The following is an 18840-nucleotide window of genomic DNA, read 5'->3' on the forward strand; positions in this document are numbered from 1 at the left end:
GGTGTGTCTTCAGGCTTTCCTCAGATGGCAAAAAAATTGCTGCTTAGCCCATCCCTTTGGTCCTGTGTTCATCCAGAGTCCTCTTGCCCTCTCTTCCTGCCAGTGAGTTTTTCCCCACACAAGTCCAAGGACGTGAGCCTTTCCCTCCATTCTCACAAAATGGATATGGCCCTCATTTCTAATCTCCTGGAAGGACCTTTGCCTTCACTCCACCCTATTTGCCCTCAACACACACACACACACACACACACACACACACACACAGAGGGAGAGAGAGTCTACTGCAGAATTGCCTTCCTTAAATACTCTTTGAGCACAGACACAAATGGGAGCATGTGCTACCCCTGTAGTCAGGGAACATATGGCTCCACAGGATTTCTACCTTGAGATGTTCAGAAATAAGAAACTGCTTCCCCTCATAATCCAATTTAAGTTTTATTTATATCCCAGCTTGCACCATGCTGACCTTGGCCAACCTTCCCACAGAAGCCAGGTCTGATGATTTTTTTTTTTTTTTTTGAGAAAAGAGATGTGAAAAAACATAAGGCAAAACACACAGAAATCAAGTCCCTTCCCCAAAATCATAAAGAAAAGAAAAGCATAGGTCAGGAATAGGATCAAAGGGCTCCTTCTGGACCTCACTTGGTGCTTCACTGCTTATTAAACAACAAGATCCGAGTGTTGGAATGAACCTTTAGCTCTGTCACCTACAGAGACAAACCAACCTGAAAGTTTTCCAGATCTACACATGAAATTTAGATAGGTTAAGAAGCAGCTTGGCATCTCTCCTCATTCCGAGCAAAAATCCATGGGTTTTCAGCTCTGTTCCAGCTCCATATCTTCTCCTTGACTGAAATGCGTCATTCCAGACTCAGTCTGGGCATAAGCCACCACAATCCCCGTCTTCTCTCCGTTTCAACAGTAGGACGGTAAGTGTCATGCATGGGTTCCTCACTTCCTGCTACAGTCCTCACATATATGTGGGCTTCTTCTGCTCCCGTAATATTCTTCTCATGTGTGGGTGACCTCCTAGGATTCTTGAGAAAACAAACAGGGTTTTCAAAAATAGAGCAAAGAAAGACCTCTGCTTCTGGCCAAACAGCAACCAGATTTACCCTCCCACCTGAACAACCAGAAGTCTGAAAAAACATTTAAAACAAGTTTTCAAGACGCTGGACATCAGGCAAGAAAGGATGTGATCCTTGAGAGACAGAAAACAAATGAGGAGAGGCCTATAATTGCCAAGTTTAGTGCCTTGGCAGGTTTTTTTCTGGCCATTCCACTCTCTTTTGTTTCATGTTAGCATGGTATTTCTTTTTCATTCCTTTCACCTTTAATTTATTAGTGTCTTTATATTTAAATTGAGTTTTTGCCAGGCAGTATTTGGTTGGATCTTGTTTTTATATTCAATCTGATGTAAATTTTGATTTTTATATCTCTGCCTTTTAATTGGGATATTTAGACTATTTACATTTTTAAAAATATTTTGCAGATCTTTTTTTTTTAGAGAGAGAGAGAGAGGAAGAGAGTGTAAGCAGGGGAGAGGGGTAGAGGGAGGGAGGGAGAGAGGGGGGCGGCAGAGAATCTCAAGCAGGCTCCATGCTCAGTGTAGAGCCCAATGAAGGGCTTGATCTCAAGACCCTGGGATCATGACCCGGGACAAAATCAAGAGTCAACCAACTGAGCCACCCAGGTGTCCCTATACCATTTACATTTAGTGAACTCACTGATGTGGTTGAGTTTAAATGTACCATCTTCCTATTTGTTTTCTCTTCATTCTGTCCATTCATTGCTATTTAAAAATTTTCCCCTGCCTTCTTCCATACAGATTTTAGTAGGCTTTTATTGAGTTCCCTGTAAAAAAAAATCTGTTGGGATTTATATTGGAATCCATATTTATCGTATAGATTGATTTGAGGTTGTTTGACATCTTTACCTCTTGAGTCTTTCTATCCAGAAGCATGGTATGTAACTCCCATTATTTAGGTCCTATTTAATACCTTTTACTGAAGTTTTATTATTCCCCATAAAGGGGTTCCAGTTTTTGTTAGATTTATTCCTTAGCAGTCTACATATTTTTAATACCTCTACAAAATGGCATTTTTAAAAATTACTTTTTCCATTGGTTGTTAATGATTTTTAGAAATGCAAATTGCTTTTGTATATTGATCTCATATCCAGGCAACTTGTTAAAGTCTTTCCTTAATTCTAATAATTTATCTGTAGATACTTTGGCTTTTCTATGTAGATAATCATATCATCTGGAAATAATGACATTCTGTTTCTTCTTTTCCAGTCTTACAATTTCTACTTCTTTTTCTTCCTTATTCTATTTCTTTTTTAGTATTTATTGAGATATAATTGACAAACAAAATTGTAAGATGTTTAAGGAGTATGATGTAATTATTCGATATATGTACACATTGTGAAAGAATCTCCCCCTCTCAAGTTAATTTCTACTTCTTTTTTTTTTTAATGTTTATTCATTTTTGAAAGAGAGAGAGCACAAGCCGGGGTGGAACAAGAGAAAGGGGGACACAGAATCTGAAGCAGGCTCCAGGCTCCAAGCTGTCAGCACCAGAGCCCGACGTGGGCTCGAACTCATGAACCACGAGATCACGACCTGAGCCGAAGTCGGACGCTCAACCGACTGAGCCACTCAGGCGCCTCTCTACTTCTTTTTCTTATCCTACTGCATTGACTAGGACCTAAAGTACAGTACTGAATAGAATTCAGTATTGAATAGATCATCCTTGTTTTGTTTCCAATCTTAAAGAGAATTCATTAATATTTTACCTTTAGATATGATGTTTGCTGTAAATTTGTAAAAAGATGTCTTCTTTCAGGTTAAGGAAGTTCCTATTCTAGTTTCAGTTGGCTAAGAGTTCACATCACAAATGGCTGTTTAATTTATTTGGACTGTCTTCTGTTGAGATGGTCACACAACTTTTCTCTTTCAATTTGTCAGTGAAATAAATAATACTCATTTTCTTGTTTTAAAGTTTGTTTTGAGAGAGTGTGTGAGCATGAGTGGGGGAGGGGCTAAGAGAACAAGAAAGAGAGAGAGAGAGAGAGAGAGAGAGAGAGAGAGAGAGAGAATCCCGCGCAGGCTCCTTGCTGTCAGCGCAGTGCCCGACGCAGAGCTCGATGTCACAAACTGTGAGATCATGACCTGAGCTGAGATCAAGAGTCAGACACCTAACTGAGCCACCCAGGTGTCCCTAAATTGGCTTTCTAATATTCAATCAACCCTGAATTCCTGTCCAGCCAATAAACACACAGTGAGAACCTCCTTTGTGCCTGAGCTTCCCTGGGCCACCTCTTTTCCACACGTGCTCACACGGTACTTCTCCTGTAGGTGGACGGCTTAAAAACCCTTAGCTTGCTTACTGTATCAATGATCTACAGTGATTTTAAACAAGAGTTCTTACCTCAGCAATCTTGGGATTGTCATAGATTTCTGAAATTTCACATGGCCTCTCACTTTCCTAAGTTGGTAAAAATACATTTAAAAGGAAAGAATAAATGAAGGATCCCAGCATTCGCCCCTGACCATGATTAAAACCAATGGTTCTTAAACCTGCATGCACATAAGAATCATCAGAAAGCTTTAAAAACAAAACAAAGTAAGCAAACAGATAATAACCATCCCCTCAAAAATTCCATAAATGAGAAATATCATTGTAAGTTACTTCGAAAAGAATCCCAGGTTGACAGTGGGGAGAAGTGGGTGGGAGCAGAGGTCAAACAAGATTGGCCACGTTTTGATAATTGAGTTCATTATACCATTTTCTTTACCTTAGTATATATTTAAAATTCTCCATGCCGTAGCTCTATTGTCCAGAGGTGCTAATTTAATCGGTTTTGGTGATTGGTATTTTTGTAGCCTCCTAGATGATTTTAAAGTGCATTGAAGAAGCTATGATTTAAATATTAACAACACCACCAACAACCATAATATGTCTTAATATGTTTAAAGTTTACAGCTTGTCAACACATCTTTACAACCATAATCCTAGTGCATCTTGACAACTTTGCCTACCTCTTAAAATAGGGAGGGCAGTTTTTCTGACCCCTATTTTGGAATAGAGTGAACCAAGGCACAGAAAATGTGGAGGCTCTTGTTCAGGATCATATAACTCATAAAGTGGCAGAGCCCGGGGTAGAGCCTCGATTGTCTATCTCACGTTAACGTTTATTAATATGAGAACAACCAGGACTGTTCATAAATAGAGGACGGAATTAGAACCCAGAGTCCACACGACACCGTTGTATTATAACCACGGAAGCTTCTCGGATAGTGGTCTGGGGGGGCCTTTGACTTCTGAGCACGGTCTCCAGAGCAATCCGGCATTTGGAGGGGTGGAGTTGGTAGATTCCCTTGTGACTGATGTGTGCTCAGATGTAGAGAAAGGGCAAAGGGCAACAGAGCCGCATGCCTGTGGACGTGTCCTCACCATAGACATGTCGGCACCTGTTCACCCCCTATCTTTCCTGAGATTATTTCCACTCTCTTTATGAAGCCCGCGCCCTTTTGGTTCTCGACTTTAGAGAACACACCCACGGTACAGACGTGCGTTTGCCATGGCAACACACGTCCCCCTCCACTGCCACTTTTTGCCACCCCAGACACCATGCTTGTTGCCACAGATTTCCTGAAGCGAAGGTTGTGTGACACATCAGCTCTGCCTGGAGCGTACTATCTTCAGTCTGCGATAGAAATGGAGGGACAGGAACATTCACCATCGTGTCCCCAGAACACAGATTTGGATTCTGACACCCTCAGCCCGAAGCCAGTTCACTGAAATACTGATTCCTGCTACAACATCTAGAACCAAAGAAGCTGCTGATCACCTCGGCGGACTCCTTGCTGCTGCTTCTTCGGCGAATCAGTATAAACAGTAAAGCCACCAGCAGGGCTGCGGCCACCAGGGACGGGATGCCGGCTGCTAACCCAAGAGAAGGCCCACAGTCCTGGCAAAAGAGAGAAGGGCAGAGTCAGTTCCTCCAAGAATAAAGGGAAAGTTCCATTGATTAAAAATAAAACAAAGCAACCCCCCACATGGCCTCTCAGTGTCATGTATGAAATCAACGGGTAATAAAATACTGTGAAAAAAGGTTTGCAACATCCATGGCAAATGACTCGTGGACTTAATTTACACGGTTTAAACCAATGGAAAAGGGGTGAAAATCAGGTAGGAAAATGGGCAAAGGGTATGAACAGGCCATTCTGTCTCATCAACATCAGCAAAAGCTGAGAAACAATTCAAAACAGCTATTAGATACTAGCTTAACCTATCAATGTGGCAAAAAGTGAAAAGTTATATTCCACATCATTCGGACGTGAAGCTTTAGATTCATTTACAGTATATGCATTAAGCAATTAATTTTCCAATGTCCATTTTGCTTCAGTCTGAGTGGAAACAGCCATCCTTGTATCCGCATAAGTTTTCAGATTTATAGATTATCTGGAAATATCAAAGGTGATCTGCAGAATCCCTGTAAACGCTCAGCTCTCATATATAACGTACATATAGGAAACTATGTAAATCATAAATATATAGCTGGATGACTTTTCGCATGATGATCTCACACAGGTAACCGGCACCCAGATGAAAACACAAAACATTGCCGGAAGCCCTGAAGCCGCCCCATACTCCCAGCATGTGTAACCACTATCCTGAAATCCATCACCATACGTTAGTTTTGCTTCTGTTTGCCCGCATCATCTAGATGCACATGAAACGTATCTACTCTTTCGTGTCCAGCTTTTTCCCGCTTAACAAAGTCTGTGACTTTTGCATGCTCTCCTTCATTTTTAAGCTGAGTTGGTCATAGGGATAATTGTTGAGCCGCCTTCTGTGCTTGGTGACGTATCGAGCTTTAATCTTTAAAACAAAGGTAGGAAATGGCTGGAATGTTATTATTTCCTTCTTGTAAGTGACCAAACCAAGGCTCCATAATTTAGGGATATACTTACTGCTTCTTTCCCACCTGTTACAACTGGGGAGGAAGTCTGTGTGAAAAAAGAACACACATCTTAAAGAAACAAAATCTGCACATCATACAAGACAGTCCATCAAAGGTTAAGCGATCATGCCTAAAGTTTACCCCTTTGCTAAACTTTCTATTGAAAATAACATATGGCAATAACTGCCAAATAGAACCTTTCTTGGTTGCTTTCTAGGTAAGAAGGAATGAAATTTGGCTATAAGGAGAGAGAATTCAGAAATTCTGGTGGTGTCTTTCTTATTCACCCTGTGGATGTGCAATAAAGCATTTTACAACTCAAAAAAGCTTTCTTCTGTCCCTAGCTCCCACAGCCTTTCCATCAGGCTTTGGACCACTTGTGCCCATTGCTAGAAAGGAAACAAATATTAATACTGGTGGACGCAAGTTTCTTTAAGGAAGCCTTACCTGTTTTCAAATATGCAACAACGCAAATAGCTTTGGGGGATAGCTGAAGTTGTGAATCTCTGTGAATACATGTGACCAGTTCATAGCTCCACTCAAGTGGGGGAACCAGATTTCATCCATTTATGAGATATTCCAGGTGAGAGTCTTGCCCAGATCAATAAATCTCAAGGGACAGAGTTCCACGTTAGCCACTAACCGGCGTAAACTACACTAAGTTGTGCCCTGTGAGGTTAAAAGCATACGTCCCTGGCTCACACGTGTCCAGAGTTAAATGGTGATTTCTCAACTCAGGCGAAGGGGCCTCATTTCTTCATCTACAAAATAAGGATGTTAGTACCTACCTCTAGGGCTATTATGAGGGTCCAGTGAGCACCAGAAGTGTATGCTTTTGTCTTTCCCTTGAACTTGGCAAAGTTCTGGTCAGACCTGTCATTTACTTCATCATCAACCTCAGTGAGCACGCTGGAGTCCCTGGGGCCTGGGCTTTTACTTACTGTCTCCATCTTGCAGAAAATGAAATAGATCTTAGAGAAGTGATGGGTCTTTCCCCAGGTTCCAGGGGTAACCGTAAATCGAATCTCACTTGGGTGTTTGAATTCCAAGCCCAGGTCTCTTTCTCAAAGAGCTCCCATCAGAGGGGGGATTTATACTTAAATGGTTACACTTTTACCTAAACACAGACTCCCCCCCCCCCCGCCCCCCGCCCTCAGTACCACTTTAATGCTGCTATCTGCCAAAAGTGTTCTGTTTCTCAGAGTGGTGGAAGAGTCCAATATTGTTTCAGGTAAGATGTTCTGTCTTTAGATTTTAGAAATTCACTTGGGCTGGCTTTGGCAAAAAGAAAAAAAAAAAGAGTTACCTCTAAAGATGCCGGGATGCCGCGTGGAGCCAAAGGCCAGCGGGCATCTGGCTTCTCCGGGGACTGGAGCCATCCCTTGTGGGATGTCTCCATCTCTCCATCTCTCCTGGGCATCCTAACCTTTCACATGCACTCCTCTCTGCCTGTTTGCTTCCTTCTTTCTGTCTCCAGATGGGCTTTTCTGCTCTGCTAATTGTGCCCGCTCACAATTAGGGAGAACTTACTAAGTGCCTGTTCAAGTACTTCTCCTGTATTGGCTCGTTTATTCTTCACAACAGCTCGTGAAGAAGGACAATAATGACTCCCGGTTTACAGATGAGAGGAGTGACGCACAGAGAAGTGAAGCCACTTGTGTGAGGTCACACAGCCCTAAGTGGTGGGTGCCAGGTGCTCTGCCTCCAGGGCCCATGCCCTTAACCGTGGTGCTACACTGCCTTCCATGACCAAATGCAGCACCCCAACCCAGTGTTTGTACTTGACTGTCCAGTGCTGTTCAGCAGAGACCGACTTGCGTGTGTGCCCTGTTCCAAACCCCCTGCAGACAGGCTCTGATGAGCCAGGTGTACCTCTCCCCTACCTCCCGGGGCACCGGCATTCCGGGTCATTCACACCACAAGGGGAGGTCATGCAAGAGAATATAACTGCTGGGTAGGATGACCAACCACCTGGAGAACTTGCCCAGGATGTAGGACATCCGTGCTGAAACCAGACAGCCCCAGACTAACCGGGATGGTCGTTTGCCCTACATAGGAGGAGGGGACAGTCCTCAGAGAAATGGGCTACTAACAAAGAAAGTACTACAAAAGGTGACGACTAGCATCATAAAGGCATCCGCCCTACCCCCCACTCACCACCACTGCCCTGAGCAATGGCTTCTTGCTTCTCTGAGTTACCTTCATAGGCTAAGCCAAGCCAGGATTAGACAGAACCTGGGGTCTCTATACACCTGCTGATTTCTCTGGGGGGGAAAGCAGCTGGGGGAATGTTCCAGCGGTGACCACATTACAAGGTTTTGACAGGTGAAGAAGGAATAGGGATGTTTGTGTGAGGACAACAGGCAGAGGCTGAAGCAGGGAGCAGAGCAAGTCAGGCCTCTGCCAGGAGGGCAGGGTGGGTGCCCGGGAAGGTGAGGTACAGAGATCCAGGGCGGCCGGGAGCGGGCACCAGAAGGCAGGCCGTGAGTCACAAGGTGGCACCTTTCCACTGCTTTCCGGGCTGTGACCCCAAGTTACAGTAAAAACGAACACTGGCCGGGGCACCTGGATGGCTCAGTAGGTTACGCGACCAACTTCAGCTCAGGTCACGGTCTTACAGTTCATGAGTTCAAGCCCCAGGTGGGGCTCTGTGCTGACAGCTCAGAGCCTGGAGCCTGTTTCAGATTCTGTGTCTCCCTCTCTCTCTCTGACCCTCCCCCGTTCATGCTCTCTGTCTCAAAAATAAATAAACATTAAAAAAAAAATGAACTGTCTACCCCTTTCTCTGCCCCTCCCTCGCTTGTGCTCTGTCTCTCTCTCTCTCTCTCTCAAAAATAAATAAACATTAAAAAAAATTTTTTTTTAAAAATGAACCCTGGCTTAGGCATCCTCCAATCAGGTAAATGCAGTTTATTCTCTTTGAGTCACCATGCAACTTATCAGAAAAGTTTGGCACAGCTAAACCCACTAAAAATCTGGGCTGGGAAAGTGCCTAGCTCCATCATAGCAGCACCACTGGTCAGAAAACAACCCTGGCTGCGTTATCTCCACACAACAGGAGGACAGAAGACAGAAGAGCGGCTATGGGCTGAGACTATACGCCATCATCAACCGACAATCTCCATTTGACTTGCAACTACAGGCCAGACTCGAGAGCCATAAACTGTTCATTCTTGTCGCCCCAACAATGCCCCTTCTAGAACATACACTAAGGAAATGCAGACAAGGATTTAGCTATAACGATTTTTATGACAAAATTATTCCTAATTGTGGTTAACCGATTAAAGAGATAATTCACTTGAAGGAATACCATGTGACTATCCTCAGTTACGGTTATAAAGGCTGATGGAAAATTTTTATCACAGAATCTGTATAAAATCATGCGTGGTACAGAGACAACAAAAGTCAAAATATATGTAAAGTCAAACAGGACTAGAAGGAGAAGCACCAAGGTTTTCTGCTGATGGGAATTTAGGTGTTTTGATTTTTTTTCTATTTTCCTTTTAAAATGTTTATTTAGGGGTGCCCGGGTGGCTCAGTCGGTTGAGCACCCAACTCCTGATTTGAGCTCAGGCCATGATCCCAGAGTCGTGGGATCGAGCCCTGCATCAGGCTCTGTGCTGAGTGTGGAGCCTGCTTAAGATTCTCTGTCTCTCTCTGTCTCTCTGTTTCTCCCTCTCTCTCTGTCTTCCTCTGCCCCTCTCCCCTGCTCACACTCTCTCTCTCTAAAAAAAAAGTATTTATAATTTTTATAATTGAAAACATTTGTCTCAGTGGCATCCCCCCCCAACTATTCATAAGTCCTTTGACAACCAGCCACTTATCCCCTGGCGTGAGCTCTGTGTGATGTGCTCTGCCCCCCTCCCCACCCCCAGTCAGATGTGCTGACTTGCCTGGTGCCCGGGGCCCACTGCACTTACCGTGTTGGTCGGCAGTGTGAAGTTCAGTGAGAAACTCTGGAGGAGAGAAGGAAATATTAAGGCTCCAGGAATGGTCAGTCAGGCTCCAGACCCCCTACTAACTGTCACTCACCCTGGTGGGTCACAAGGAAACTTACTAATTCCACAGGCTCAGTCACCTCCCAATTTCTGCTCCCAATCTCGGTCTCCAAAGACAGAAAGGGAGCAGAGGAGGCTGGGATCGGGAGTTCCTCCCTCAATATCAAGTCAACCTCACCCCCCTCTCCCCTCCTCAGATCCCCAGCCAAGGTCAGATTAAGGGGCCAGCCAGTGATTGGCTGAGGGGTCCCAACCCAGAGGGCAGCAAAGACAGTACTAAAAATTCAGCAAAGTATTGAAAATTGTTTTTCCCCAGAACTCCTTTTAGGGAGGGAATTGTGTGAGTTTTTATTTTTTTACTTGAGAGAGAGAGAGAGAGAGCAGGGGAAAGGGGCAGAGGGAGAGAGAGAAAATCTCAAGTAGGCTCCATGCCCAGCCCAAAGCCCAAGGTGGGGCTTGATCCCAAGACCCTGGGATCATGACCTGAGCTGAAATCAAGAGTCAGATGCTCAACGGACTGAGCCACCCAAGCGCCCCAAAGGAATTGTGTGAGTTTAAAAGCATTTGGTACTTTCTGTTGGGGGTAGGAAGTAAGACCCACAAGGGTCATGCTCCAACAAGAACACCTGCTCCTTAACCCCGTTCCCAGGAGGCAGAACCTGAGAAAGACAAGGCTTTAGTTTGTGCTGAGTCTCAGGCACAGGTTCTGGGCTGAAGTGCAGCTACTCAGGACAACAGAGGAGAGGGTAAACCCTCTGCACACCCCCTCACTCAGCACCCAGCCTCATCTCTCCCCCAAATGCGGAGCCATATTGAAGGACTGTGAGCTCACTGAGGCGCCAAGTCGTGAGCCTGCCCAGAGCCTCCAGTGGCTCCTTCCTCCTCCCTCTCCCCATGCTCTGTCACCACAGTTTGGGTTAGCCAATGCCACTCTTTCAGGCTGCTCTTTACCGAGACCAAGATAGACACTCTTCTGGGACAATGTTAGAGCAAGAGGAATATCTGGGCCACCTTAGGTCGGGGTCTTCTTGCTCAAGGCTCCTAACCACTGCCCTTCAGGCCAATACCAACCAAGCCCAGAGATGCTGCAAGGACTCTCGGTGGTCACGGTATTGAACACAGCTGCCCAGAGCCTTATCTCATCAGTGAATACTGGGTACTGATGTCAGCAGGCCCAAGACAAAGCTTCCTTTGGGGGGAAGCAAAAGGGGGGGCAGCAAGTGGGCCATTGCATGTGCTGTTTATCAATATCTGGATGACGAAGATTTTGGCCAATTCCAGAAAGACATTCATATTTTGTAGAGACACAGTACGGTGCCCTCGTGGAAAGAAAAACATCACATACATTTGGGGTGGGGGGGGTAGAATCTGACACAGTACCCTTCAGAGAGGCAGCTGGGTGGGCTGAGGCTTGGAGTCTCCTGATCTGGATTCCAGTCCAGACGCAGCCACTTAGTAACTGTGTGACCTTGGAAAAGTGACTCAGACTCTCTGGTCTCCACTTCCTCCCAGCAACTCTATTCTCCCAGGCTCAGTTTTTGCATCCTTAAAAGAGGGATAATGTTAACTCGCCCTGCCCATCCCGCACGATAAGCCCAAAGGAAACAACATCTGTAACTGCTCCTTCCAAACTGTAAAATACTCCAGGTGTGTAGGGGTGGGGGGAGTCACACGGTGTCACGTTCTTTAAGGCCTGGCCAGCATGGAGCAGGGCACAGGGAAGCCACTTGGGAAGTTCCTATTGGATGGAATTGCATGCATAGATTAGCAACATTCCAAGTACAGGGATTTGCCACAATACACTTATTGCTGGTCTAAGCAGTATACAATATTTTCAGATGAAGGCACATTAGGAGCTCACTGGTCAAGTGTCACTCATTATGAGTTTGCCATTTGTGAGGGGAAGGAGGGAGAGACAGGATAATTACTCACTGTTATTGAGGGGACACTGTGTATCAGACACCGCATGCATAAGCGCCCCATAAGGGAAAGGCCATCGTCCCTACGTGGTGAGTGTGGGGACCGAGATTGGTTGCTAGCAAGTGGTCTGGGTCTGGTTAGATCACGGATCTTCCTAACTCCAAAGCCAGAATTCATCTCCTTCTAATAACCTCTTTAACAAAGGAGCCACAGAAGCCTCTTCTAACTTAGCAAACTTCTTTTGATTGAGTCACGCCCAAATATGTGTCACAAGTCAGTAAGAAAATCAGAACACTTCCAATGCAACTCGCCAGTATCTATGTTGCAGATCACGTAACGGAAGGCGGACTGAGCAAGTGAGAAGGGTGGGGATCACACCCCCTGCTTCAACTGGGAAATGAATTTAGCTGAAACATGTGCTTTGCGCCCTTGTTGTGTGTGTGTGTGTGTGTGTGTGTCTGTGTGTGTGTGTTTGGGGGGGGTTAAAAGCAAAATGTTAATATTAAAATGAAAGATGAGATCAGCAAATATTAGAGGAGAATTGATTTAATGATTAGTATTTTACTTATAGGAAAATAATAAAACACCAAGTCCCTTGAAGTCACAGCACCCAGAGTAGAGTCACGTTTGCAGTACGAGATGTGAGCTTTAAATGCCTGGGAGTTGTTTTTTATAGTGAGGAAGGAAGACAGGGTGAGAAAAGATGCTAGCCTTACTCACCATTTCTGACAGCCTCCTGAGAACCTTCTCCAGACGCCGCCCTCGGCAAGCTCCTTTCTTGCTGGTGTTACTGGCTTGTGTCTCACATCTGTAGAGCACACAGCTGGGAGGGCAAGGGTGACACAAGGGGTGTGGCCCCATGAGAGCTCTGGCCAAGCCTTGTATGGCCAGGGGAGTAGCCGAGTCCTCCGCCCACCCGTCGGGGAGATGGCGTCCTGCTTCATGGTCACCGTGTATGGCCCGGGTCAGCCTCCCTCCTTGTTTTCATTTTCTCTCTTACTTTCCAGGCTCGTTCCTCAGCCAAGAACCCACGGCTGGCTTGAGAGCTTGGTGCCTTCTGCGGCCAGTGGCTCTTTACAAACAATGGGTTACACAGGCCGAGGCTGGCCGCACCCTCCCCTGCTGCAGGCTTCGGTGTTGACCGCTGTCCCGGCAACGATGGGGTCAGCACCCCACCAGCATCAACGCCGAGGATGCCCGTGTGACGGTGTTGGAGCCTGCTCTGTGTTCGAGGGACCGCAGTGAACACACTCCCTGGTCAATGAGCTGCCTGGTGGGGAGTTTGACCTTGCCCCCCTTCTGCTCTCGCGTGTTGAGTGGGGACCTTCCTAGAGCTGGAGGAAGCCGCTGACATGGACTGCTTTATATCTTGTATGAGTTCTTTGTTAAGAGTTTGCTTCTTTAAAACACTGAGAGAGCTGGAGTCCCAAGCCAACGAAACAACACAATTATGACCAAGACATTTGGTCACTTAAATGAATGCATTCATCATGATTCAACAAATCTTTTTGACAGCTCCTGTATGTCGAGGGGTTTTCTGGGTATGGTTCTGGGCCTTGGTGATAAAGACAAATGAGGCCCCAACTCTTGAGGAATGTATATTCCAGCAAGGGCAGACAGACCCCAATCGGAACAAGGGAGACCCCCTAGGAGAGGAGCAGACGAAGTGATCGGAATGACTGGTAAACAGTTGTTCTAGATGGCCCTGAGAGGTGACCCTTAGGGTGCACGTGAAAGAGGAGAAGATGGTCCCAGGGAGCGGGAACAGCATATGCAAAGCCCCGGGGCTGAAGCAGGCACAGCCTGGAAGGAGGTCTGTGTGCCTGAAGCAACATAAACCAGGGGAGTGACCTCAGAAGGAGGAAGACACAGTGAGTTACACAGGTGGAGTTTCAGAAACAAAAGAAATAAAGAAAAAAAGAGATAAACAAAAAAAAAACCCAGAATCTTAAATATAGAGAACAAACTGGGGGTGGGTAATATAGGTGAGGGGCATTAAGAGTACATTTATCACGATGAGCATCGAGTAATGTGTAGAACCACTATTGTGTACGCCTCAAACTAATATAACACTGTGTGTTAACCATACTGGGAATGAATGAATGAATGAATGAATGAATAAGATGTCTTAACAACAACAACAGAAACAACGACAAAAGACAGAAAGAGTAAGGGGACGGATTGGGTGAGCATGGCAGGGCTCGGTGAGATTTCCGTCGTAGTGGAAGTGGAAGTGTTTCAAGAGTTTAAGGGGGAGAGGAGCACTAGCTAAGCAATGTTGACAAAGATCGTCTTCTCCGGGAGGTCTGGATTACAGCAGAGGAGTATTTTCCCGGAGACTGGCTGGCAGAGTGCAAAGAACAATGAGCACCTTTCAGTGCTGGTGACTGCAAAAGACAGAAGGGTCCTAAAACCCTGACACTCCACGTGCAGCACAAGACAGTCGCATGAGCGGTTTGGCATTTAAGTCATTTTGCATTAAGACCAATCTGAGTGTTTTAAAAAACATGGTTCCTTATGACCCTTCCCTGATAGGACCCACAAAATTCCAAAAATACCCCAAAGTCTCCTCATCTGGTCGTCCCGAGAAGACTGTCCTCGATTAGATGGAACCTCTGTCTTTGGGCTAAAAATGACCCTGCATCACAGGAAATGAGACACTCAATTTGCTCTGTTTGAAGAGGGCTTATTCAAAGGACCATTTGTAAAGGTCCCCCTTGGGGGATAATGCAGTCCCCAGGATTACACCTGCAGAGTGTCATCACCACCCCTGGGCCTGAAGAGGGGAAGAGAGCTACCGGCACCCAGAGAGACAGGGCCCCTTCATAGGAGCTGTGCCCTTCAGTTCTAGATGCCAGACGTGGTCCTCAGGCACACAAGCAAAGTAGAGACAGGTGCTGAGGGACAAATGGTGTCTGTCTACCACATCTAGCTCGGTCATCACAGCACCCGGCTCCGCAACAAGTCTGGTGTCAGATTTCAAGCCTGTTTGGGTTCAAGAAAGGCGGCAACTTTGAAGCCATCTTGAGCTTCGCTCCTGACTTTCTGGGTCCAATAGGGAGCTCTGCTCTTGACCAGGCACTGGGTATTCACCTGAGAATAGAAAGCCACTGAGATGCACCCCCTTTTCATGTGTTCAAGTCCTGGGACATTGGAGAAAATATCATCAAGAGGCCCAAGCTTGTCTGAACTAGTAATACAAACCCAGGACACATCAATGAAGCCACATTCTTTAATGAGACAATTCTTCCTAGACAGACATGTTAGCTCCTCTCTGCTTTTCTCTTTGAAACTAACATTTCACGAAATGTAAAATTACACAAAATAAAAAATACAATATATTTATAGAGTGCACTCTACACAGTTTTTCTTTTTTAAAAAGAAACCTTTTAGGCATTTGGGATTATCTTTCAGAGGTTCTGTCTATCAAGGGAACTTGGAAAACAAGGGAGTGGAAGTCAGGGGAACATTTGTTCGCAAACTGAACGACAATACCACGAATTATTATCAAATGGACCAGATCAACAGCAAATCCCAGTGTGAATTTGCTAGTTAACAGGGTTCTTGCACATGATTTAAACAAGCCGGGTGTTTCATGAGTAATACGAAAGTTAGCTTTAGAGGAAAACGGGCCTACGGTGAATCAATGCACAGCCTCATTTTCTCTGTTTGGAGAAACTCCACAGGCTAAAGTTAATTCCTGACCTTTTCCCCGCCCTGGGATTCAGGTTCTAGCTTCTGCCAGAGCAGATCACACCAGAATTGGACCAGGCTGATGACCCACACATTTCATCAGGTCATCAAGGGAATTCTGTGAACAGAAGGAAGCAGGTCTCGGAGCTCCAGACATCCCCAAGGCCAAGCCCCCGACTAAAGGACAAAGCAGGGTAGCAATGTCCCCCTTCAGCAGGGGGCCTGGGTCTTCCTGCCCAGTGGACCTTCTCTCTTGAAGCCAGTGCGTCAATCCCCTTGTGAGCTCCCAGGGGAGTGGTCTGGCCGGCCCCAGCTGAATCAGGGCTTGTCTTGTCTGGGAATACGTCACTCACAGAAGGCCTAAATAAAGGTTTTCATAAGAGTCCCATTGTTTCAAGTTGGCCAAGTTGTGTGTTTTTGAAAATATTCATACTAAAGAGATAAAAATAAGTACCATTGTTTCATGAGGCAAATGCTGAGGCACGGCCAACTCTGTTTCTCACTTTCTCCCACTCTTCCATGGAATTCGTTGATCTTATTTAGGCTTCTAAAGGTCGACACTACAGAATGCTCATGTTGTAGGAAAGAGACCTCTAACAGCCACCTTATATATCCTGATTTCAGTCCCAGCGTTGACAGATGAGACAAGGTAAACCCCCAGAAAATACAAAAATCTGAGAGATGGGATCCACCCTAGTGGGCGGGTTGAACCACGAAACAAGGGGCTCCCGTTGCTGAGTCGAATTCCGCGCGCCCCCCCCCCCCCTCCCCGGCAGGGTCAGTGATGCACCAGGACTTGAGAATGCGGGCGAATCTCCATCAGGGCCAAGAGAGGGCGTGGCGAAGGAGACACAGAAAATCAGGGCTGGTCCAAGAGGGCCCGCTCAGTAAAGCTACGATCGGCATTTGTCACACTGCATTGATTAAGGCTCTGACAGCTGATCCTTTACATACATACATATATACAGACATATATTATTATTAATAATAATACTTTGCATTTTTTTCTGTTTTAAGGAAAAAAATATATTTCCATGCATTTCTTCTACCTTTCTTTGTACTATCCTTTCTTTGTTTCACTCCCAGCCATCATTTTAATTAGGCATAGTCCTCTGGGGACATATTCTGATCTTTAAAAAATATAACTTTTAAGATTTTACGAACACTCTGTTTAAAATGCCATTGCTTCATCCCAAAGGAATTCTGGCGCTTGGGAGCTATCTCAGGTCTCACGGAAAACACTCTCTGTGCTGTCCTGTGTTCAATACCAACCAAACAGGACTTACGGTTATGTAAACATTATTTAAAAATGATTCCAACATAAATACTCTTTTAAAGCTAACATACCACAGCTTTTAGCTCATAATGCCCATAGATGCCTTAATGAAATGCCATTCAAAACTACCTCACTGTTTGAAGTCCACCTGGAGGTTCTAAAATTATGTAAACAACATTCTCTACACTTCTCTAGAACACGTGCCAATGTGGTGAATTCTGATTGCAAGTTGGTGATTGAATACTAGTTAGCCTGAGCAAAGTTACCAATGCACTCTTTAACCTGACTGCTGACAGGAAGTTAGTCACAAAGTTGACTTGTCCCACAGATGATGATTCTTACATAACTTTTAATTAACCAGTTTTCAACAGTGTTCACCCCACGAGGGACCTGAACTGGTCCTTCATAGGCTGTCTTTGCACATCTTGCAAATGCAGTTTGAATCAGTTGTCAAGAAGTCAAGGTCAACCACAGGAAGTGCCTTTAAAGCTGGAGGAGGAAATGGTCTTCTAGGCCCATGGAATCCCAAGCATGGGTGGCATCTTCTCAAAGTCAGCCAGTAAAGGAGTATCAGGAGGATCCAGGATGTTTTCTTCTCGGCAAACTGGGGTCTCTCACTGGCAAATATGTTGCTGGAATTAATAGTGGATGCCTCAGCCTCCTAGTGCAGTTAGGGATGAGGGAATCCCAAAGTGGCAAGGAATGCCAATGACACAGACCGAAGGCTTGATGTCAACTAGTTTTGTGACGACGATTCTCATACTCAAGCTCTCTCTGTGCACTGCTTACTGTGAGTCCTTTTTTAGTCCTGACATCCATATTCTCAGGTTTCCTGGTTGACATGTCCCTGGCAGATAGAAAGCCAAAGTCTCCAGCCAAGCCGGTGAGTAACAACTCAGCCATGGCCAAGCTCTTATCCTCACTGCCCAGTGTAGACGGAAAACAGCCTGAGTCTTCAGGACACAGTCACGCTGCCTGGCACCTACAGAAGCACATCCAGAAATAGAGGAATGACCAACCCAAAGGCCGGCCTCTTGCCCCAGAGGAGCATGGGACAAAGGGAATGAGTATGACCAGGCATAGCTTGAATGGTAAGTAACTTCAAAACCTTAATCTTAAGAGCCCATGACTGATAATGTTGTAGCCAGAATCAAAAAACATCTTCCCTCTTCCTTGTTGGCCAAACTTCATCAGAGACAGACCTCCAACACTAGATTCTGAGTTTTTGAGAGAAATACTATACACCGGTTTAGGGCAGATTCACAAGGTGCTATTGTTACAAAAAACATTCTCAGTTCCTGTCTTTCAAGAACATCGACATTATTTCTTCATGTGCAGGGCATCCTGGAACTTGGTGCTAGTGTATCGGGCGTGAAAGCCTTTCTTATTGATGGTGTCATCCGTGTGGAATTGAATCATTAGAGAATCTCCTGCCGAGTAGATCTCTTCCAGTGGCTGAGGGAAGGGCAAGAGAAAACCAGGGGGACTTTAGGTCAGTTGGCTGTGGTTGGAGTTTTAAATACGGAGGATGAGATGGAAGTTACATGAGAACATAGGAAGGCCAGTGCTGTCATGAGGCGTCCCTGGCATTAGAGACTCTGAAGGGCGTCAAAACAAGCTCCTTTTCAAAGGAGAACATTGCCAATTCTGCTCCTAAGAGCTCCCCAGGCCCCACTTTTTCAAGACAATCCTAGACGCACAGCTCACATAGAATCTACTGGTTGTTATGGGTACAGATGGGCCAGGAACTGCTCCAAGTACTTTCGGATCTTACCTCATATATAAACCTTACGACAACTTTATAAGGTGGTGTGATCTCCACTTTACACTTAAGGAAACTGAAACTCAAGTTCATACAGCTAGACAGGACCCAAGCTCAGGTCTGACTGTGAAGTAGGTATCCCCCCCCCCCCCCCCCCCCCCCCCGCCATCCACCAGCTCTAGGGTCACGTTGTGACGTGTCTCCCAGCAGACCAAACACCA

The 18840-nt window shown here is 45.6% G+C and overlaps 2 protein-coding genes across 3 annotated transcripts in view; both read right to left on the reverse strand.

Annotated features, from left to right (window-relative positions):
• Window positions 1-416: 416 nt before the first annotated feature.
• On the reverse strand, window positions 417-13327 carry OPALIN (oligodendrocytic myelin paranodal and inner loop protein). 2 transcript variants are annotated; one of them, XM_025917799.2, is made up of 6 exons: window positions 12609-13323; window positions 9891-9926; window positions 5981-6016; window positions 4855-4974; window positions 3432-3488; window positions 417-1037 (listed from the first exon to the last, which is right to left on the reverse strand). In XM_025917799.2, the coding sequence occupies exons 1-6, from the start codon at window positions 12747-12749 to the stop codon at window positions 861-863; spliced, it is 567 nt and encodes a 188-aa protein (XP_025773584.1). In that variant the 5' UTR covers window positions 12750-13323; the 3' UTR covers window positions 417-860. The 2 variants fall into 2 exon arrangements, with proteins under 2 accessions (XP_025773584.1, XP_086536643.1); XM_086680517.1 differs by lacking the exons at window positions 5981-6016; window positions 9891-9926 and having other exon boundaries at window positions 12609-13327.
• Window positions 13328-16340: 3013 nt separating this feature from the next.
• Window positions 16341-18840, reverse strand: part of TLL2 (tolloid like 2) — a 127425-nt gene continuing 124925 nt past the window's right edge. The window contains exon 21 of the mRNA XM_086680518.1: window positions 16341-18312. Coding sequence (XP_086536644.1) covers window positions 18178-18312 — 135 coding nt within the window. The 3' untranslated portion in view covers window positions 16341-18177. The remainder of the gene's footprint in view (window positions 18313-18840) is intronic.

Source organism: Puma concolor, chromosome D2 (genome assembly GCF_028749965.1).
Source record: "Puma concolor isolate L17-30 chromosome D2, mPumCon1.1.hap2, whole genome shotgun sequence".
Classification (NCBI taxonomy): Eukaryota; Metazoa; Chordata; class Mammalia; order Carnivora; family Felidae; genus Puma; species Puma concolor.